General features: G+C 40.8%; 1 protein-coding gene across 7 annotated transcripts in view; it reads left to right on the plus strand.

Annotated features, from left to right (window-relative positions):
- The first annotated feature begins 11,983 nt into the window (after window positions 1-11,983).
- The window catches only part of nt5dc1 (5'-nucleotidase domain containing 1), an 88,910-nt gene continuing 80,566 nt past the window's right edge, over window positions 11,984-20,327 (plus strand). For 3 of the 7 annotated variants that reach the window (XM_044105947.1, XM_044105946.1, XM_044105948.1), the window contains exons 1-6: window positions 12,045-12,714; window positions 15,412-15,503; window positions 18,108-18,179; window positions 18,261-18,370; window positions 20,004-20,083; window positions 20,192-20,273. In XM_044105947.1, coding sequence (XP_043961882.1) covers window positions 12,622-12,714; window positions 15,412-15,503; window positions 18,108-18,179; window positions 18,261-18,370; window positions 20,004-20,083; window positions 20,192-20,273 — 529 coding nt within the window. In that variant the 5' untranslated portion in view covers window positions 12,045-12,621. Of the gene's footprint in view, window positions 12,715-13,448; window positions 13,595-15,411; window positions 15,504-17,071; window positions 17,127-18,107; window positions 18,180-18,260; window positions 18,371-20,003; window positions 20,084-20,191; window positions 20,274-20,327 lie in introns of those variants that run through there. The other 4 variants (XM_044105950.1, XM_044105949.1, XM_044105944.1 and 1 more) reach the window with 4 other exon arrangements.

The raw sequence follows: 20,327 nt of genomic DNA on the forward strand, positions 1-20,327 counted from the left end.
AATCCAAACATGGACAAATCTACCGCAATAGATCAGTTGCATAACAACTGTAGAGCTGCAATTCATAGAATGATGAAGGAGTTGAAGTTGCTGGATGTATAGAAAGAGAAAAACCCAGCTAGCAAAGCATACTCCTGTTATTCAAGTATAAACCCACTCTAGAATAGACTTCTTTTTATTTTCTACAGAGCTGCAGTTTAGAATTCAAGATTGCTCCTATGACAATATTGTAATTTCAGATTACGCTCCATGTTGTTTGGTTTATAAAGATGATAAATTCAAGAGAGACCCGCTGAAATGGCAGTTCCAACATAAATGGTTACAAGACAAAAACTTTGTAAAATACTTAGGGAAACAAATTGACAATTTTTTTCAAATTAAGAAACAGCAGCATGTACAATATGGGAAGCATTTAAGGCCTTAGAGGACATATTATTAGTTATACAGGATCTAAAACAAAACAAACTGAAAAACTAGAATACAATTGGAAGATATAAAAGGGACCCACAAGTAGAAAAGGAATTATTAATTTTGAGAGCAGAATATGATAAATATTCAGCTTCAAGAGCTGCATCAAGTCTGGCAAGTTACTGGCATGGCAAATTAAACAGTTAGAAACTAAACAACCAATCACATCTATTATATCAAATGAACAAATTTTGCAAGATCCCCAAGAAATTAATGCAGCCTTTAAGAACTACTATGAAGAAATGCATAAAGGAAAATAAGCATAAAATTAGAAAACAAATACATTTTTAAAATATTTAAATATACCTAAATTCTCAGAGGAAGAAAAGGACAACTTGAATCTAGAAATTACAAAAGAAGAGTTAGGGCTAGTTATCAGCCCAATTTTGCACAACTGCATTGTGGCACACTTGCTGTACATATATTTACATACATATCTGAATTATTTATTTTTTATTTTTTAATCTCTGCAAGGACTGCTCTTAAGTTGCATTTTATTTTTTACAGCTCTTTACAATTTTACAATTTATAGCATTTTATATTTTATGTTTTATTTTATTTATCTACAACTAGTTGTTACTGTGTCTTGTCTCTATGCTGCAACTGCGAAGTAATTTCCCTGCTGGGATGAATAAAGTACTTCTATTCTATTCTATTCTATTCTATTCTATTCTATTCTATTCTATTCTATTCTATTCTATTCTATTCTATTGACAATATGAAATCAGGGAAAAGAGAAGGACCAGACGGCCTTCCAATGTATTTATATAAAACCTTTAAAGACAAGCTTTTGACCCCATTATTAGATATGTTTAAAGAAATTTTTCATTCAAATTATTTCCCCCCTCAATGAATACTGTTATGATTATCCTTTTGCCGAAGCCAGGCAGAGCTCCAAATAAATGTGAGAACTTTAGTTTACTAAATTCTGATCTGAAAATAATCTCCAAGCTGCTAGCACAACGTTTACAAAAGGTTTTACCAAATTCAATTGACTGAAATCAGAACGGGTTTATATTGGGGAGGCAAGGCTTTCATAACATGAGGCGAGTATTAATCATAATTCATTATAATAAGGATACCTCAGATTCTTTTATCATTAGATGCCCAGAAGGCGTTCAATAGGGTTCACTGGGAATATCTTTTTTCAACTTATGGAAAAATTCAATTCTTGAAACAATTTTGTAAAATGGGTCAAAATATTATACAACAATCCCTCTGCTGAAATAATAACAGAAACATATCTAAGTCAATAAAGATCAATAGAGGCTGCAGACAGGGATGCCCATTGTCTTCTTTACTGTTCACTCTGGCAATAGAGCCTTTTGCTATTGCAAAATGCTCACACCCTCATCTCACTGGAATCACTGTTGGACCTACACAACACAGGATTTCCTTGTTCGCAGATGATGTGATCTTATTCATATCAAAATTAAGTCGATCAGTACAAATTATTGTGGAAATAATTAAATTATTTAGTGAGATATCTGGATACAAAATAAACAAAACCAAATCTTCAATTCTGTTATTAAACACAAATGAAAGAATTAGCCCATCTTCAGATGTATTACAGTTTAAAATAGTTAATGAATTTAAATATTTAGGGGTACAAATCTCTTCAGATCTTGAACAGGTAGCTGCGACCAATTACAAACTCATTTTGAATGAAGTAAATAGTTCCTTTGAAAGATGGATGCCATTACCAATATCTATGATTGGAAGAATAGATATCATAAAAATGAACATATTGCCAAAGTTACTCTATATATTTCAGAATTTTACTCCTCTGCCTCCTCCTGAATTCTTTTCACAAATAATAATAATACCTCCCTTATTACCGTGGAGGCTTGAAGTGCCCAAACTTTCACTTGTATTACTATGCTGTGCAGTTGAGATCTATGATGTTTCATTACAGTAATCTTTCTCCTCATTGGACTGACATGGAGACTCAGGATTTAAAATTGACTCTCCCTTTATATTTATATTCACATTCAATATTAAACCTTCTGAAACATACCAAAAATGTATTTCTTAAGAATATGATTAGAGTATGGAGAAATATAAAAAAAATTCAAGTGAACCAATTTTATGTACCTGGAAGAGCTGATTCAACATTTAAAGTATGGAAAGACAAAGGAGTCCAAATGATTCAGAATCTTTATGTATCAGACTCAGATATACTAATGAGCTTTCAGGATCTGCAACATAAATTTCACCTAGAAGGGAAACATTTCTTTAAATATCTTCAACTCAGAAACTTCATAAGAAGGAATCAAAATAATGAGCTGACAAAACCTGCCAAGTCAACTTTAGAAAAAATATTAACAAAGGACAGTTTGAAGAAAGGCATCATATCAGAGTTTTATCACTCAATGATGTTACATACATCTGAAGGATCTCATGCTAGTCTTAAGGCTTGGAAAGAAGACTTATTGCTATAGTTATCTGAGGAAGATTGGCAAACAGCATATAAACTGGTCCACACCAGTTCTATCAACACCGCTCTTAAAATGATCCAGTTCAAATGATTAATGCGGGTTTACTTAACACCTGATGTAAGTCTAAAATGTACAGAAGACAGAGGAACTCTGGTTCTCTGTATGTGGTATTGTAGGAAAATTACACTGTTTTGGAAAGAGGTAAAAGATGTAACTGAGAAAATAATTTCCAAACAAATAATTTTGGATCTGAAGCTGTTTGTGTTTGGACTGTACCATGAAAAACATAATTATGCTAAAAACGAACAAACATTTATAAGCTGAAGTTTATAAATGTATATAAATTACAAAAGAAGAGTTTGGGCTAGTCATTGACTATTTTGTTGCTCAATGCAAAAAGATGTATATCGTTGTTTTGGAAAAGACTCATAGACTGACTGTAAACCAATGGCTGCAGCAGATGTTATCTGCCCTCCCTCTGGAAAAGATTAGATATGTATTAAAGGGCAAATAGGATTTGTTTGCGTTCATCTGGAATCTCTTCATTATGTATATCAAGGATCTGGACATCCATCCATCCATCCATCCATCCATCCATCCATCCATCCATCCATCCATCCATCCATCCATCTTCTTCCGCTTATCCGGGGTCGGGTCGTGGGGGTAGCAGCTTCAGAAGGGAGGCCCAGACTTCCCTCTCCCCAGCCACTTCTTCCAGCTCTTCTGGAGGAATCCCAAGGCGTTCCCAGGCCAGCCGAGAGACATAGTCCCTCCAGCGTGTCCTGGGTCTTCCCCGGGGCCTCCTCCCGGTGGGACGTGCCCGGAACACCTCACCAGGGAGGCGTCCAGGAGGCATCCTGACCAGATGCTCCTCAACTGCCCCCTCTTGACGTGAAGGAGCAGCGGCTCTACTCTGAGTCCCTCCCGGATGACTGAACTTCTCACCCTATCTCTAAGGGAGAGCCCAGACACCCTACAGAGAAAACCCATTTCGGCCGTTTGTATCCGTGATCTCGTTCTTTCGGTCATGACCCAAAGCTCATGACCATAGATGAGGGTGGGAACGTAGATCGACCAGTAAATGGAGAGCTTCGCTTTTTGGCTCAGCTCTCTCTTCACCACGACGGACCCGCTTGACGGCAGACGCTGTGCCAATCCGCCTGTCGATCTCCCGAGATACTTGAACTCCTCCACTTGGGCAGGACACCCCCCCTCACCCGGAGAAGGTGACCCCCCTATAATTGGAGAACACCCTCCGGTCCCCCTTTGTGAAGAGGGTGATCACCACCCCAGTCTGCCAATCCAGGGGAACTGCCCCCGATGTCCATGGGATATTGAAGAGTCGCGTTAGCCAACACAACCCTACAACACCCAGAGCCTTAAGGAACTCTGGACAGATCTCATCCACCCCCGGGGCCCTGCCACCGAGGAGCTTTTTGACCACCTCGGCGACCTCGACCCCAGAGATTGGAGAGCCCAACCCAGAGTCCCCAGGCTCAGCTTCCACAATAGAAGGCATGTTGGTGGGATTGAGGAGGTCTTCGAAGTATTCTGCCCACCAGCCCACAACATCCGGAGTTGAGGTCAGCAGCACACCATCCCCACTATAGACAGTGTTGGTGCTGTACTGCTTCCCCCTCCTGAAACGCTGGATGGTGGACCAGAATCGCCTCGGAAGTCTTTCTCCATGGCCTCTCCAAACTCCTCCCACACCTGAGTTTTTGCCTCAGCAACCACGCAAGCCGCATGCCGCTTCGCCAGCCGGTACCCATCAGCTGCTTCCGGAGTCCCACAGGCCAAAAAGGCCCAATAGGACCCCTTTTTCAGCCTGACGGCTCACTGAAGATGTCCACCAATGGGTTCGAGGGTTGCCGCCACAACAGGCACCAACAACCTTGCAGCCACAGCTCAGATGAGCCGCCTCGACAGTGGAGGTACGGAACACGGTCCACTCAGACTCCCCCGGGACGTGTTTGAAGGTCTGCCGGAGATGGGAGTTAGAGCTCCGCCTCACAGGGGATTCCGCCAGACGTTCCCAGCAGACCCTCACAACACGTTTGGGCCTGCCAGGTCTGACCGGCATCCTCCCCCACCACCAGAGCCTACTCACCACCAGGTAGTGGTCAGTGGACAGTTCCGCACCTCTTCTCACCCGAGTGTCCAAGAAATATGGCTGCAGATCCGATGAAACGATGACAAAGTCGATCATCGAACTGCGGCCTAGGGTGTCCTGGTGCCAAGTGCACATATGGACACCCTTATGCTTGAACATGGTGTTAGTTATGGACAATCCATGACGAGCACAGAAGTCCAACAACAGAACACCACTCGAGTTCAGATCAGGGGGGCTATCCCTCCCAACCACGCCCCTCCAGGCCTCACGGTCATTGCCCACGTGAGCGTTGAAGTCCCCCAGCAGAACAAGGGAGTCCCCAGGTGGAGCACTCTCCAGTACCCCCTCTAGGGACTCCAAAAAGGGTGGGTAATCTGAGCTGTTGTTTGGCCCGTAAGCACAAACGACAGTCAGGACCCGTCCCCCCACCCGTAGGCGGAGGGAGGCTACCCTCTCATTCACCGGGGTAAACCCCAACGTACAGGCGCCGAGATGGGGAGCAACAAGTATGCCCACTCCTGCCCGACGCTTCTCACCCTGGGCAACTCCAGAGTGGAAGTATGTCCAGCCCCTCTCAAGGAGACTGGTTCCAGAACCAGAGCCATGCATCGAGGTGAGACCGACTATTTCTAGCCGGAACCTCTCGACCTCACACACTAGCTCCGGCTCCTTCCCCACCAGACATCTCGGATGACAATACAAGTGACTTAAGAACATGTTGACTGCGGTTCCCAAAGACAGTTCTATTAGAGGACATACACTGTTGAATTTAATATCTCAATATAAAGTCATCACAACCCATCACATATGTAGAATATGTGATGGGTTGCATAAAAACCAGGATTTTGAGAGGCATTTTGTTGTTTTTTTGTTTGTATTTTATTTTGACCAGAAAAGTACTTCTACTGCTGTCATACTTTCAAAATGTTCAAGCTGTTTGTCTAAACTGCTAAAATTCCAATAAAGATATTTTGGAAAAACAAAACAAGTACACTAGGTTAGTTAAACTTTGACTGTTTCCCTCGACCTTCGCAAACCCCTCCTCTGGTTGGGAGACTGACTCAACATTCAGATTCAAGTGCAGCGCCTCAGGGTTGCAGCTTCAGGTACCAGTCTATGGATGGGCTGTACTGAAATGAATTTTGCTGTGAACAATGACAATAAAGGCTGATTCAGATTCTTTGGTCACCATAGAAAGATAGCAAACAGTCACACTATCCGTATCCGCCTTGTCTTTCAAAGGAAACTGAGATATGCTATTTTGTCACATGTTGTGGGTTTGAAGTTGAACCAAAGTGCAAGCTCCCGCTAGGGAAGATTATGATTAATGTTTATAATAATCGACATGTAAATTATGCTTAACATATAATTGTAAATCAGTCACTTATCATGCAAATTATACCTAACAACATATAAGTGTAAAGATGTCAAAGGTGTAGTATGTCCATTTGGTTTTTAAAACTTACATAACCTTTAGTTATTCTGACAAAATGACAAACAAACCTGAACAAAGTCTGCTGTGAAAATAAATTACAATAACAATTAATTTTATAGTGCCCTTTATGTCATATTGAGATGTTAAATAGCACAGCCATGATGGCAAACTACTGGATTATAGCCCCAGCTGCCCTGGGGTAGTCTGACAGAAGCAAGGCTGCCATTTTGAATCATCGACCCTTCTGTCTGCCATCAGGTAAGGTGGGTGGAGTGCTCAGGATAACAAACAACAGGAATCAAACCAGCGAGTTTGTAAAACATCTAGGTAAAAACAGGATGAACTCCTATCACCGTTGCTACCACCCCATGTGAATTACATGTGAGTTATATAACAATGTAGTTGCTAGAGAACAACCGCATTGGCTTAAAGCAAACTGTAAATTCCTGTGCTTTTCCTTTTAGCATGCATATACTATATTGTTTTCACATTCCTGTAGGAAACAAAAAATGATTGTTAATCATTTGAAGAGTTTTATAAGTTCATCTGCTTGAGGTCACAGGGGTGAAGTGCTTGCTGCCATGGAGACAGGCATGTTTACTCACAGGCTTCAACTTGATTACTATTCAAAGAGGCAGCCTCACAATGCTTACTCACTGTGGAAATGTGACCTAAATTTAGTCAGAGAAGCTGTGCTTTGAAGTTTGAAATTAGACCAGGGAACTTTTATTCTTCCTTTCAGAAGGAAGTGCTTTATCAAACACATTTTCCCCCACTTAATTCTAAATATCAAAGCTTTTGAAGACTCAATTAGCTACATCTCGACTGTTGTCACAACACTGCTGGGGTCTTAGATTTAATAGAGGGTACAAGGGCCCCTGACATAAACAAGCTTCTGAAGTTGTTCCACACAGCAGCATATTTCATGTATACACTCCTGCTTGTTTGTTAAGTGCTGCTGTTGCTCTGTGAATGTCATAACATGGCAACATAAACCGTGAAGTATTTTGTGGCTGGGAGCTGCATAAAACCAATTTGTTAAAGGTAGAGCCGGACAGATAGATCTAAGCTCAGAAAGGTGAAAGGAAAGCCCAGCATGAATATTTTCACATGTTGTCTGTGCAAATAACTTTTTCTAAATTCTGTAAGTACATCAAAACCCATTTGATAAACTTTTATATCAAAATATGATAGTCTTAAAATTCAATTCAAATTCAAAAATGTCATGATTCATGTTCTGTCCTGTCCATGCTGTGCTGAAACATGCATTCAGCTCACCTGCCACACCTGATTGCTTACCTGTTCCACCTGGGCCCCTCCCGGTGATGGCGTAGTTACTTTGAAAAAGTAACTTTAATCGGATTACTGATTACTCCTTGAAAAAGTAACTTAGTTAGATTACTGACTACTTGATTTGGAAAGTAACTAAGTTACATTAAAAGTAACTTTTTAGTTACTTTCAGCAGCTGCTAACAACAACACTCCGCCTCCTGTGAAAATCACATTGATCTTTGCCAATACTTAATTGTCAGCTATTTTATAATGGTAACATCAATAATGTGTCTCCACTGATAAGGTTGAACTGAAATGAGATTGTGTAATGGTTACAACAGTACAAAACAAAAGAAAAAACGTGAGTAGTTTGTGTGGTCCACTGTTGTCTGGAAAACTCTAAGAAGGATTTTAAAGCCCCCCGTCCCCCCAGCCTCCAGATTCTGCGTTACGGCCCTGCGTTTGGTGTCAGCGCAGCGCACAGAGCTCCTCCTGCAGCTCCACAGATCAGATGGCTGCACAGATTTGTGACACTTATCTTAATATTAATAATTAGAATGGTGTTAAGTTGCCATTATAATTATTGCCAACTACGGACACGTTTATTTGTGGCTGTTTTCACGTTTATTGCGCTGTTCGTATTGGTCTCGATGTTTGCAGTTTTCTGGAGCGCAACGTGAAGCACGACGTCATTCAGAGGTAATACATTAACTTGACATTAACAAAGACACAGCGGGACGATCATCCGGGAAATGATGGACAGGGAGAGACTGAGTAAGACTACCTTAATGACGGACAAATTCTGGGATTTATTATGAGTCTCTGCTTATTTCCAAGCCCAAATGAGTAACTTCACGTTCAAAAACGAGCCCAAAAATGAGCAACCCGCCGCTCATTAAATTTTCAAGCGACTTTAAAAAAATGAAGCCCAAAGCCGCTTGTAATAATCGGACTTGGCGACAGAAACTCAAAATAATTCCAGTTTTTCCACCAACAAAATGCGCATCTCCCTCCATTGTTTACATTTCTGTCGCATAGAGACGTCGGTCACTCGACAAGACGAGTAGAGGAAATACGATTAAAAAACAAAAGAAGATAGTCACGCACAGTGATTTCGATAAGTAACTGTAGTCTGACTACTGCATTTGAAATAGCAACGCATTAGATTACTCGTTACTGAAAAAAGTGGTCCGACTGGCCCCACCCTACTTAAACACCTCTCAGCCTCTGCCTCCTTGCCAGATTATCAACAGCCACAAGCCAATAGAGATCCAGCGTTTCCTTCCAAACCTGCTGTGTTTCTATGACCTTTTTCTGTCCACGGATTTATCACTCCCCTGCCAAGCCCTACACAGATCCCTTCTGTTCTGGATTTCTGGACCTTGACCCAAGCTTTGCCTCAAGACCACCGAGTATTGCCTGCCCCTCAAGCTAAATTTGCTCTCTCTGTCCTCCTGTGTATGACCTCGGCCTGACTATCGTTAAAGTCCCTGGGTGTTGTCTCTTGGATCTCCTTGTGGAAATCTTCATTGCTTCCACAGCAGTGGCGGAACCAGAGGGGTGGCCGGGGTGGCATTTGCCACCCCCAACAGAGCCCTTGCCACCCCTACTGCCACCCCACTGGAAATGGTCATTTTAAAATATACTTATGAGATCGGCAAAGATTTGCCAGGAAAACTGTAATTTCCGACTGTCCCTGAAGGCAGCCCGACGCAGTAGCAGCTCACTGACGCTGTTCATTGGTTAAGTTGACATGTGGTTCCTGCTTGATCCAAAACACACCCGCGGCTTTAGAGTACACGGTTGAGGAGTTTTGCAGGTATTTACAACATTTTACCGCTCAGCGGTAACCGCTGAGTTACCTTCCTAATGAGAGGTGGCACTTGTCATACATTTCTAAAAAGAAAAAAAAGGTTGTGCACCGCTCCGTAGTGCCTAATTTATTATATTAGCCATGCTAGTGCTGAGAGATCGTGTTTTAGACAGATTCGTTTAACATGTTTTAGTGCACATGCTGCCCTGTAATGTTTTATTCATTTGGCCAGGATATATCTCCCAACTCTTGCTTGAAATGTGTGTGGTAAGAATATGTGAAAAACCATTGTTAAGTTTTATAATGACTGAAATGTAAGCAGGCTATGTCATATGAAAGCTTTGAATTATAACCTGACTAGTGATATTAATTAATTTAATTAATCTATTTTTAATTTAGTATTATTTTAGCTAGCTACAGAAATCAGAGATCCCCCCCCACCCACCCACTCCAAGGTGTCCTGGTTTTCCTAAATGAAAATATGGTCATCCTGTATATGGACCCGTCTGATAAAGCCTTGCTCACCCTTTGGCCACCCCTTAAAAAAAAGTCTAGCTCCGCCACTGTTCCACAGTAGCCTGTTCTATCTGGTTTCCTGCACCTTCCTGACGTCAGATCCTTGGTTACCCAGCTCCACCCGTCCACTGCTCTAACGTGCTATGTTTGACAACCTCATCCTGAGCAGCAACCAGTCAGAGAATTTAATTAAACCTGTTTTTTCCTTTGCTAACTGCTGTGTGTGGTTGAATTTCCGGGTCTCCACTGAGTGTCCTTGTACAAAAATACTTTATTAATCACAAAGGGAAAATAAATGTTGTAACATATTAATTCTTCAAAGAATTATGTTGTATATTTAGTTCCAAATATGTAACTAAATCAGATACATGTCCGATAGTTTTCAAAGCGTCTGAAGTCAAAACAGTCTTGTCACTATAATGTGACAAGACTGTACAGAGATGTTAACATACAAACATATGTTAACATCTCTGTCAATTAAGAGTCTAGGAGAGGTGTTAACATATTAGGTCAAAAGAAATGATGAATTCTGAGTCAGTGAAGTGTGTGGTGTTGTAGTCAAGACCACCTAACATGAGACCAAGACTTTTAAGGGTCTGAAAACAAGACCAAGGAAGGTCAAGACCACCACACACTACATGACGCAATAAAATGGGAAATATGATCAAAATGAATCTGAAAGATCCACATTCCCATAAAAGCATTTAGATATTAAATAGTAACAGCGGATTCCCCTCCACCCCCGCCCAATGTCATTATCAATTCTTATTTTTTGTTTAGTCCCTTTTGCAGGACTTTAGCATTTTTGCTGCCAGTCAAGTCCGTTCACCTACGGTACCGGCGGTAGAAGACTCCAGACTTAGATTAAACAAAAACATTCACAAACTCTAAAACTAGCAGCACTGCATTGCGAGCTCATGTATAAAGCGTGCGTACACACAAAAGATGTGCAGCGCGATTTTTTTACGCACAAGTCGGCACATATAAAAATGAACTTTGCATCAAAGTTTGCGTAAATATACTTTTTATGTGAACAATATCAAACTACAAAGCGTCAAAACTCACCTAAATACACTGAAATTTGATCGTTTATTTAGACCAAGAAGCATCAAACCGATGTTTTTTTATCCTTTTAATATTTTATTGTTTAAACATAAACATGAAACTGAACAATTTATCTTCATACAATAACCTAACACACACACAAAATAAATAAAATAAAAATAAAAAGTGAAAACCTCACTCGAATGTAAATGGTACTTTTCCTTTGTTTTTGTCTCAAAGATGTCTGTGCGCTGAAGCACATGGAATGCATCTATGGGGTAATTTCATTCTCACTACTAAAAAAAACAGGGTTGGATTAGCAGATGAACTCCAAACACGTTTGATTATTTTAAGGTGATCAAGGTGCTCAGACAATCACACCTATACAAGTAGCTGCGCCAAGGTGTGCAGCTACTTGTATAGGCTCTGATGGAGAATATCACCAGTGGAAGGATTCAGATGGAGTGTGTGTTCAGAGACCATATTGATCTGCTGGAAAATGTTAATGATGGTTTATTAGTGTTTAGATTGCCTAGACTGATCATTCTGGAGCTCTGAGCAAAACTTAAAGAAGGAGCCGTGCGGTACCGGTACACCCTCGTCTACAGGTGTCACTCTGTAACTCTGGAGTGACAGAAGTCACTGGTAGCTAGTTGCTTATGGAATCAGAAAGATTTTTTGCCTATCAAAAGTCACCAATTTTGATTGAGGTTTCATATATGTATTTACATGATTATTTTCACACAATATATTTTAATTTAGATACATAATTACATCACATTTCAGATACATAATTTCCTTTTGCAAATGCATAAACACAAATCTTTAAACTTTTATAGCCACTGAAAGAAACTTGAAGCGTGACTCAAACATAAACCGTAGGTGTGCTTTTATTTTGAAAGAAGCTTGTAAAGGAAGGCGCCGTGACGCCTTGTTCCATCGCGCACGTCAAAATCGAGTGCGGGCTGGCATAACCGCAGTCATAAAAAATATTTTCATGGGACTGATGTATATATTTTTTCATTCCCTCAAACTTAAATTAAAAATATTAGACTTTTAAAAAAATCTATTTTAATTAATTAAAATGAACCTACATTAAATGTTTTACATAGATTTGTTTCTTTTCTCCAACAAAGAAGCGCACACAAATCTATTTTGCTCAGGAGCTTATAATTCATGTGTTACGGTTTCATCCGGAAGTGTTGCACGCTGTCAGCTCTCCACTGACAGCCTGGAGTTCAACTTTTGCTTCCATATGGAGAACTTGCAGCCCTTAACATCTCAGTAATCAGACTTTCAGGTTAACAGAGAACTGAGAACACTGTGCTTATTTCAGCGGTTCCCTCTGAGCAGAGACACAGCGGAGCAGCAGCGGAGCAGCAGCGGAGCCCGGTCCCGCCCCCGCTGTCTGTCCGTCAGTGTCACCGTCACATAGTCAGTGCTGTACAGCCGCGCGCGACTTCTAGCTCCCGAGCGCTTCTTTTTTTCTCACTCCCACCCTTGTAGCTTCAGCACCGCGACAATGTCCGAATACTTCAGCCTGTCGGACTGCGACATCATCGGCTTCGACCTGGACCACACGCTGTGCCGCTACCATCTGAAGGAGACCTCCAGGGTGAGTTCCGCTCTGCTGATACATAACTGGACGGTGGCCGCGACGGTTCGACTTGTCCTCGCGCATTGTGCCGGAGAAATGCTCAGCGGTCAGTCTGCTCTGGCTCATGCCCGAAGAGCAGGCTGCTGGGAATGAGTGTCGGAGCGCTCTGTGCTTTGATGTGTGTGCGTGGTGAAGCGACGCTGCCACTGCTGCAGTCACTTTGCGTGACTCACAGGTTGGAGCGTCGGCGTCTCGTGTATGGGTGACTTTGAATCCCCCTTAGGCCGAGCTGGAGCCCGATCCTAACACTCTGTGACGAGGCGTTTGCTGATATTTTGAGTCCCGCAGAGAACAGCTGGAACATCGCAGGTTCTGTTGGTTAAACCTCAGACCGGTTTAACCAGGTCTGAGGTCCATTTTCACCCTGTTTCGCACAGTTTCTCGTGCATTTTGTTTGCATGCTCTGGAAACACAATAATGCCAAATAACCTTCTCCGCGGCATCCTTGTAAATGTACCCAATGCACGTGAAATAGAATTTGTATGATGACTATTTTTCCCTAGAAAGGATCACATAGGTAATGACTCATGCACTGTAAGCAAGCTAAGAATGTTAAAAGTAGGTCTGGACTGGAGTTATCATATATTTACTTTGAGACTTCTGCATATTGTTTTGCTCTTTGAACCCTCACATGAACAACTTCTCGGATTCAGAAAGACCAGTGTGGTTTTCGTCCTGGTCGTGGAACACTGGACCAGCTCTACACCCTCAGCAGGGTCCTGGAGGGTTCATGGGAGTTCGTCCAACCTGTCTGCATGTGACCGTGTCCTTGGGGGAAGCCTGTGGAGGTTCTCCGGGAGTATGGGATGCCAGGCCCTTTGATACAGACTAGTTTTCGGTGAGGGTTGGACTCTGCCAGGGCTGCCCTTTGTCACCGATTCTGTTCATTACTTTCATGGACAGAATTTCTAGGCACAGCTAATGTGTAGAGGGGATCTGTTTTGGTGGCCTCAGGATCGCATCTCTGCTTTTTGCAGATGATGTGGTCCTATTGATCTTCCTTGGATATGCCGTTTCAAAGCTTCTACCTCACAGAGCAACCCTCCTATGTGGGAGTTAAGTGGTTCCCCCACTCACTTCTGTCAGACTAGCCAGCAGCAATTAGCAAACACCCAATGGAACTACAGTACAGACCAAAAGTTTGGCCACAACTGTGTGTCCAAACTTTAATATAATAAGCTTCTGATGAGCTTATTATACAAGTTACTTCTTAGTGCAATGCTGTTAAAAACATTGTTAAAAGGTTAATAGAGGAGTATTGTTGTGAAGTCTCTGTAACTGATGTTGCCCTGTCTGATCATTTTGCTGTTATGTTTGAAAGTACAGTCTCCATTGACTCCCTTAGTAATACAGCTAATATCACATAGCATTCTTTTACACAGAACACTGCAAAAACTTTTAATCGATTATAGTTCTCCTCCCCACCTTTATTCTGTAATCTTGTAGATGAGTTGGTAGATAACTTCCATTCTAAAATTTCAGATATCATTGATTCCATTGCTCCCATTAAAGCAAAGATCACAGGCTTGTGTTGATTTTAGCAGTTTATGAGGAACTTTCGACTAAACAGGAGACTAGTTCCTGTACTCCAAAAAATGTTTATTGGAGTACTTTTATTGTCCCTGTACGTCAGACATGTTTCTAAAAACAAAAAAAGGTTATAAATACGCAAAGTAACTTTACAAAAGTGTCACAAAATAGTACACTAGTATGAAATAAATAAATGACAATAAAATCAATAAATTAATCTTGAAATAAATAAATACCCATAAAGGTACAAATTTAATTTAATTTTTTCCTCCCCTCCAGGGGGTCTTTTTGTGGGCTCTAGTGTCCCTTATATGAAAGTAGGCTGACATGAAAGGGGGAAGGAGAGGGGGGAAGACATGCAGTAAATGTCACTGGGTCCAGGAATCGAACCTGCAACGGCCTCCAAATGTGGGTCGCGCTATCCCCTACGCCACCACAGCACGTACTACAAATTATTTTTTTTAAATAATTTGTTTAATTTCATGGGGTTATTGATGTATTTCATGACATATATATTTATTTATTAATAACAGTATTTATTTATTTTGAATGAAAAGGTTCTCCATAGGCAGGCTGCACAGTGCTGCAGTTGGTAGAGCTGTTGCCTTGCAGCAAGAAGGTCCTGGGTTCGATTCCCGGCCCGGGGTCTTTCTGCATGGACTTGTTCTCCCTGTGCATGGTGGGTTCTCTCTGGGTTCTCCGGCTTCCTCCCACAGTCCAAAAACATGACTGTCAGGTTAATTGGTCTCTCTAAATTCTCCCTAGGTGTGAGTGTGTGTGTGAATGGTTGTTTGTCTTGTGTGTCTCTGTGTTGCCCTGCGACAGACTGGTGACCTGTCCAGGGTGACCCCGCCTCTCGTTCCTGACCCCATTAGGGACAAAGGGTGAACAGAAAATGGATGGATGGATGGATGGATGAAGGTTCTCCATAGCAAGGCATTACCGTGCTTTTCAAAAATAAAATTGCACCTCCGGTTCAGGTTTGATTCACACATGAAGTTGCTTTCCAGCAGCTATTCAAATTTAAGACTTGAAAGGAGGGTACATATTTGCATTACATTTATTTATTTCAAGACTGTGATATCCACTTTCTGACTTTCTCCTTCCTTCTTCCTGTGTTTACAGCTCATCTATGAGAGCTTTGCTAGGTATCTGGTGGAGCACAAGGGATATGACAAGGACCTCCTGAACCTGACTCCTGCTACCTGGGATTTCTGGTGGGTGTCCTGTTGAAGGAGGGTTTTAGCTTGCAGGGGAACCTGGCACACAGGTATAAAAAACCAAATGGATTTCAAGATTACAGGTGCATTTCAATTCATAGATTTACCACACAGTGTGAATTCCTTTTAGTTATATTTAGGGATGCACAATATTTAAACACTAACATCGGAATCAGCCAATAGTAGTCCTTTTTTAATATATTTGTATAGGTCTGAAAAATAAAACTGAGCCTATATTTATTTCCATCTTGTTGCTTTTTGTTTCTGGTGGGGAGGGTAGAGGGTAGGTCATGTGGTATTTGTTTGGTCATGTGACAGTGATGCAGTAAACTATTGTGGGGAGTTTAGCTGAAGCAGAGAAACAGTGGTGATGTCAGTGGAACATAATATACAATATCAGCTATCGATAATGTATATCGATGTTGTCTGCATTGTATATTAATACGATACGCAGAAATAACAGCTCATAACAGCAATATTATTATTAGAAATGATAATATTGGTGCATTCCTAGTTAAATAAACAATTAAAATCTAAAGTTCTGTTACTCAAAAAATTTTAATGTATTAATTTTGACTCAGTTTTTCTGTATTGCAGCAGTTCACAACAACTGTAAGCTTGAGGCACTTTACAAAACAGACAGGATCTATTAAACACAGAAACAGTATCATGTAGAGCTTGACTGGTGCTTGTTTGTCACAAGTCAAACAGTGGCCACAACAGGAAATTTAAAGCCCCTTAATCCAACTGTTGAATTATTCACAGGCTGTTTCAATGTGCTTAGTAAAATTAATTCATCATATATTTTTTGACCTGGGTCTATGCAGAATGTTTTTAAAGTACAGTAAGTGTGTATAATGGCAGGCTGACTACATTATACACAACGGGAAAAAACAGCCATCGTTGTTTGAATGTTTCAATCAGTCGAATGAAAAATGTATTTATGTTCAGTATTCAGTATTTAAAACTGGTGTTTCAAACACTTTACTTAAAGCCAGGGACGGATCTAGAAAAATGTCTATGGGGTGGCAAGAGGGGGGCAAGGATTTTACAGGGGTGGCAGGATATGCAAGTATATATATACTTATTTTTTTTTTATTTACTTGTTGCAAAATATTGTTTCAAAATGAGCTTCATGTAGCACTGAGGATTAAATATAATTTCTTAATGTATAATTATTTTTACGTCTTTCATGATGCTGTTAATTGATATGTATTACTGGATTGGACAGTGCCTATTAGTTGCTATGTGATGCATTGTGTCCAGAAAACCATCCTATTCAATGCAGGACGAGCAGAAATCTGTCACGAAAATATTAGTAGCGCCATCATTTATTATCAGATATATCTATTAAAAACGATTTAAAATAAAGTTGAGAAAACTGATGTTTGAGACATAATTCTCCATGATACAAGCCTATAAACAGTTTGGTTTCTGTTAGTTCTGTCAAGATGCAAGAAAGGGCAAATTTCTCTTATTTCTGTCAATTGTTTTATTTTTAATATGCTGTAGGAGCCGTAGTTTGATGACTGTTATAAATATCGAATATTTTTGTCGCTTTTTAGGAATTGCAGCGGCTGCAGTGCGCCACAATAAAGGTACAATGAAGCTGATAAACAGGTGAAGAACAAAACTAGATAATACCACTTCTATTATGCTTTTCCTTGCTCTGTGTGTCTGCATTACCCTACATGCGGAGCCGTTGCCATGGCAACCGGCAGACAACAGTTCAATGAGCAGACAAAGCAGAGATTTCGTTCAGTGCTATCAGGGGAATCAACACCAAAAACAAACATTTCCCACACAAAAAAGCATGCAAAAACACCAATACAGAACATCTAGTCTGTTACAATATTGCAATTATCAATATATTTTCGCCTGAACACAGCGGCGGTTGATTAGTTATCAAAGTCAATAGCAGGCTAGCAACAGTTAGGCTAGCATAACTAACTCACTGCTCACTTTTTCTATATTTTCTCTAAATTAAAACTTTTTCCTCTCCTGTTAAATGTGAAACCCTTGAACCTTGTTATCTATGACTGTCATAGCGTTGAATTAACCGCAAAATATTGCATCCTTTTTTCAGATTCTTTGCGCAATTGTAGCATTTTCCTGACCACCGATATTCCTGACTCAATGGAAATAAATGGCGCGTGTGTGGCACACAATAAGTCATATAACGTCTAATCCAGTAATATATATCCATCCATATATATAAATGCTGCTGCCTTGCTCTGTCCTTCTCTGGCACGCCCACTTAACAGTAGGTGTGTTTTTGATTCTTGCAGGTTCCTGACTGTAGTTATCCTCCTAGCTTACATTTTAGCAGAAATCCAATATGCTATCATGTTGCCAATCTGCTGCCATGGCACTGTTTTACGCTGCCCTCCGGTGACGCATCTAGACGAGTCTTAGCTATTTTTGTTTCCTTGTATTATTTTTGTTCATTTCTTCTAAAACCAGACCACTGACTGTTTTTCTATTGTTAAAATCATATTCCTAAATCAAAAATGCCCAAAATATTGAAAGAACTTCATAGTAATGAGATAAAACCTTAAATTTTAGCTTCATCTTATGTTTAAATTTCCATTTTGTTTCCAGTTTTAAGGGGTTGGTGGTGGATCTGGAGGATGGAAACATTGTGAAGTTGGCTGAAGACGGCACTGTTTTAAGGTTTGCTTATTTGTCATAAAATGTATACATAGATCCCAGTGAATTTTGAAAAGTATTTCTGGATGTTTCTTGCTTGAATAGGGCAACACATGGAACCAACGACCTCAGCACAGAAGAACTCATGAAACATTATGGGCCAAAACGGGAGTGGAAGCACTTCAACAGCCTAAACACATCATTCACAAGATCAGGTGGGATGGTTATGTCGTAATTTATCTTTGAAAGAAGTTCCACCAGTATGTGACCCACAGCTTTTCCGTCAAACCTTAGATGTTCTATGTTTCATCTCAGTCATAGTCGCTTCTGCTTCCACAAGCTTGTCTTCAACCAAACCAGGAGATGCTGCTGCTCCCTTTTCGTCCCCCTCCCACTTTTCTGTGTGTAGACGTCAGGTGAAGCAGTAGCTGGAGGCTGAGCCAGAATAAGTCTGCAGGTCCAGATAGTGTCAGACCAAGAGTCCTGAAGGCCTGTGCAGAGCAGCTCTGTGGGATTATGCAGCACCTCTTCATGCAGCATCTCAGCTCAACCCAAGACAAGATTTTGGTGTTGTGGAAAACATCCTGCCTAGTTCCAGTACGGAAGAAAACTCACCCATCAGTCGTCGACGACTATAGACCATGAAGGTCCTGGAGAGACTCCTGTTGGCCCACCTGAGTAAGCAGGGAAGCACATCTCAGGACCCCTGCAGTTTGCATATTGTTGTGGAGGTACAGTTGAAGACACTACCATGCACCTGCTTCAAGAAACTCACTGTCATTTGGGCAAAGCAGGCAGCACTGTGAGGATCATGTTCTTTGATTTCACCAGTGCATTTAACACAATTCAGCCTGATCTGCTCTGTGAGAAACTCCAGAAAACACAGATGGAGACCTGAACAATCACCTGGATCTATGACTACCTCATAAACAGACCACAGTTTGTGAGACTGAAGGACTGTGTATCTAATCAGGTGGTCAGCAACACAGGAGCACCAGAGGGCACTGTGCTCTCACAATTTATTTTCACTTTAGACTACCAGCACAGTCCAACTCAGATGACTCTGCAGTTGTTGGTTGTATCAGAGATGGACAGGAAGCAGAGTACAGAGAGCTGGTGGACCACTTTGTGTCATGGTGTGGGAACAATCGTCTTATCTTGAATGTAAACAAAACAAAGGAGAAGATTGTAGATTTCAGGAGAAACAGAGTTGGATCAAACCATATTTCCATCATGGGAGAAGAAGTGGAGGTAGTTAAGAAATATAAATTCCTCTGAGTTCATCTGGACAGCAGACTGGACTGGAGACACAACAATGAGCCGTTGATAAGAAGGGACAGAGGAGACTTTACTTCTTGAGGAAGCTAAGATCCTTCAAGGTTTGCAGCAAGATGCTGCAGATGTTCTATCAGTCTGTTGTTGAAAGCATCATCTCTTCTTCATCTGTGGGGCAGCAGCATCAGAAGCAGGGACCTATATAGGCTCAACAACCTGATAAAAAAAACTGGTTCTGTTCTGGGGACGAATGTAGAACCTGTGTAGATAACTATGCAAAGAGGGATTCTTCATAAAATCAAGAAAATTACCGGTATGGACAACCCTGACCATCCTCTTCATGAGACTGTCTTGAAAAAAAAGAATGTCTTCAGTCAGAAGCTTCTTCAAATTACCTGTAATAAAGACTGCTACAAGATATCTTTCCTGCCAACAGCCATCACTATCTACATTAACTCTTTGAAGAATTTGAATTAATATGAGTTACAACAACATTTAATTTTTCTTTGGGGTAAAGTATTTTTGAATGAATTTGAATTGAATAGGTTTAACTGTTATGTGTATTTTTTGCAGCAAAATACTACTTCTATGACAATTACTTTGATCTTCCGGGGGCTCTGCTCTGCGGAAAAGTTGTGGACATGTTACACAAGGTAATATGTGTTTTAATAACTATAGGGATTTATATGTGTAGATAAATTTTTTAAGAACAAATCTGAATAGTTTTATATCAATCCAATTTTTTTTCCCATTTTTAACAGCGGGGAAATGAGGTGAACTCCAACTTTTGGAAAGACATGTTGGCTGCCATTGACCACAATTACAATACATCTGCCTTCAAAGGTACCCAGTTCATCTTAAATATACTCATAGTTCAATTAATGACTTTGACAAAAC

The sequence above is a fragment of the Gambusia affinis genome, linkage group LG22, assembly GCF_019740435.1.
Source record: "Gambusia affinis linkage group LG22, SWU_Gaff_1.0, whole genome shotgun sequence".
NCBI classification, from domain to species: domain Eukaryota; kingdom Metazoa; phylum Chordata; class Actinopteri; order Cyprinodontiformes; family Poeciliidae; genus Gambusia; species Gambusia affinis.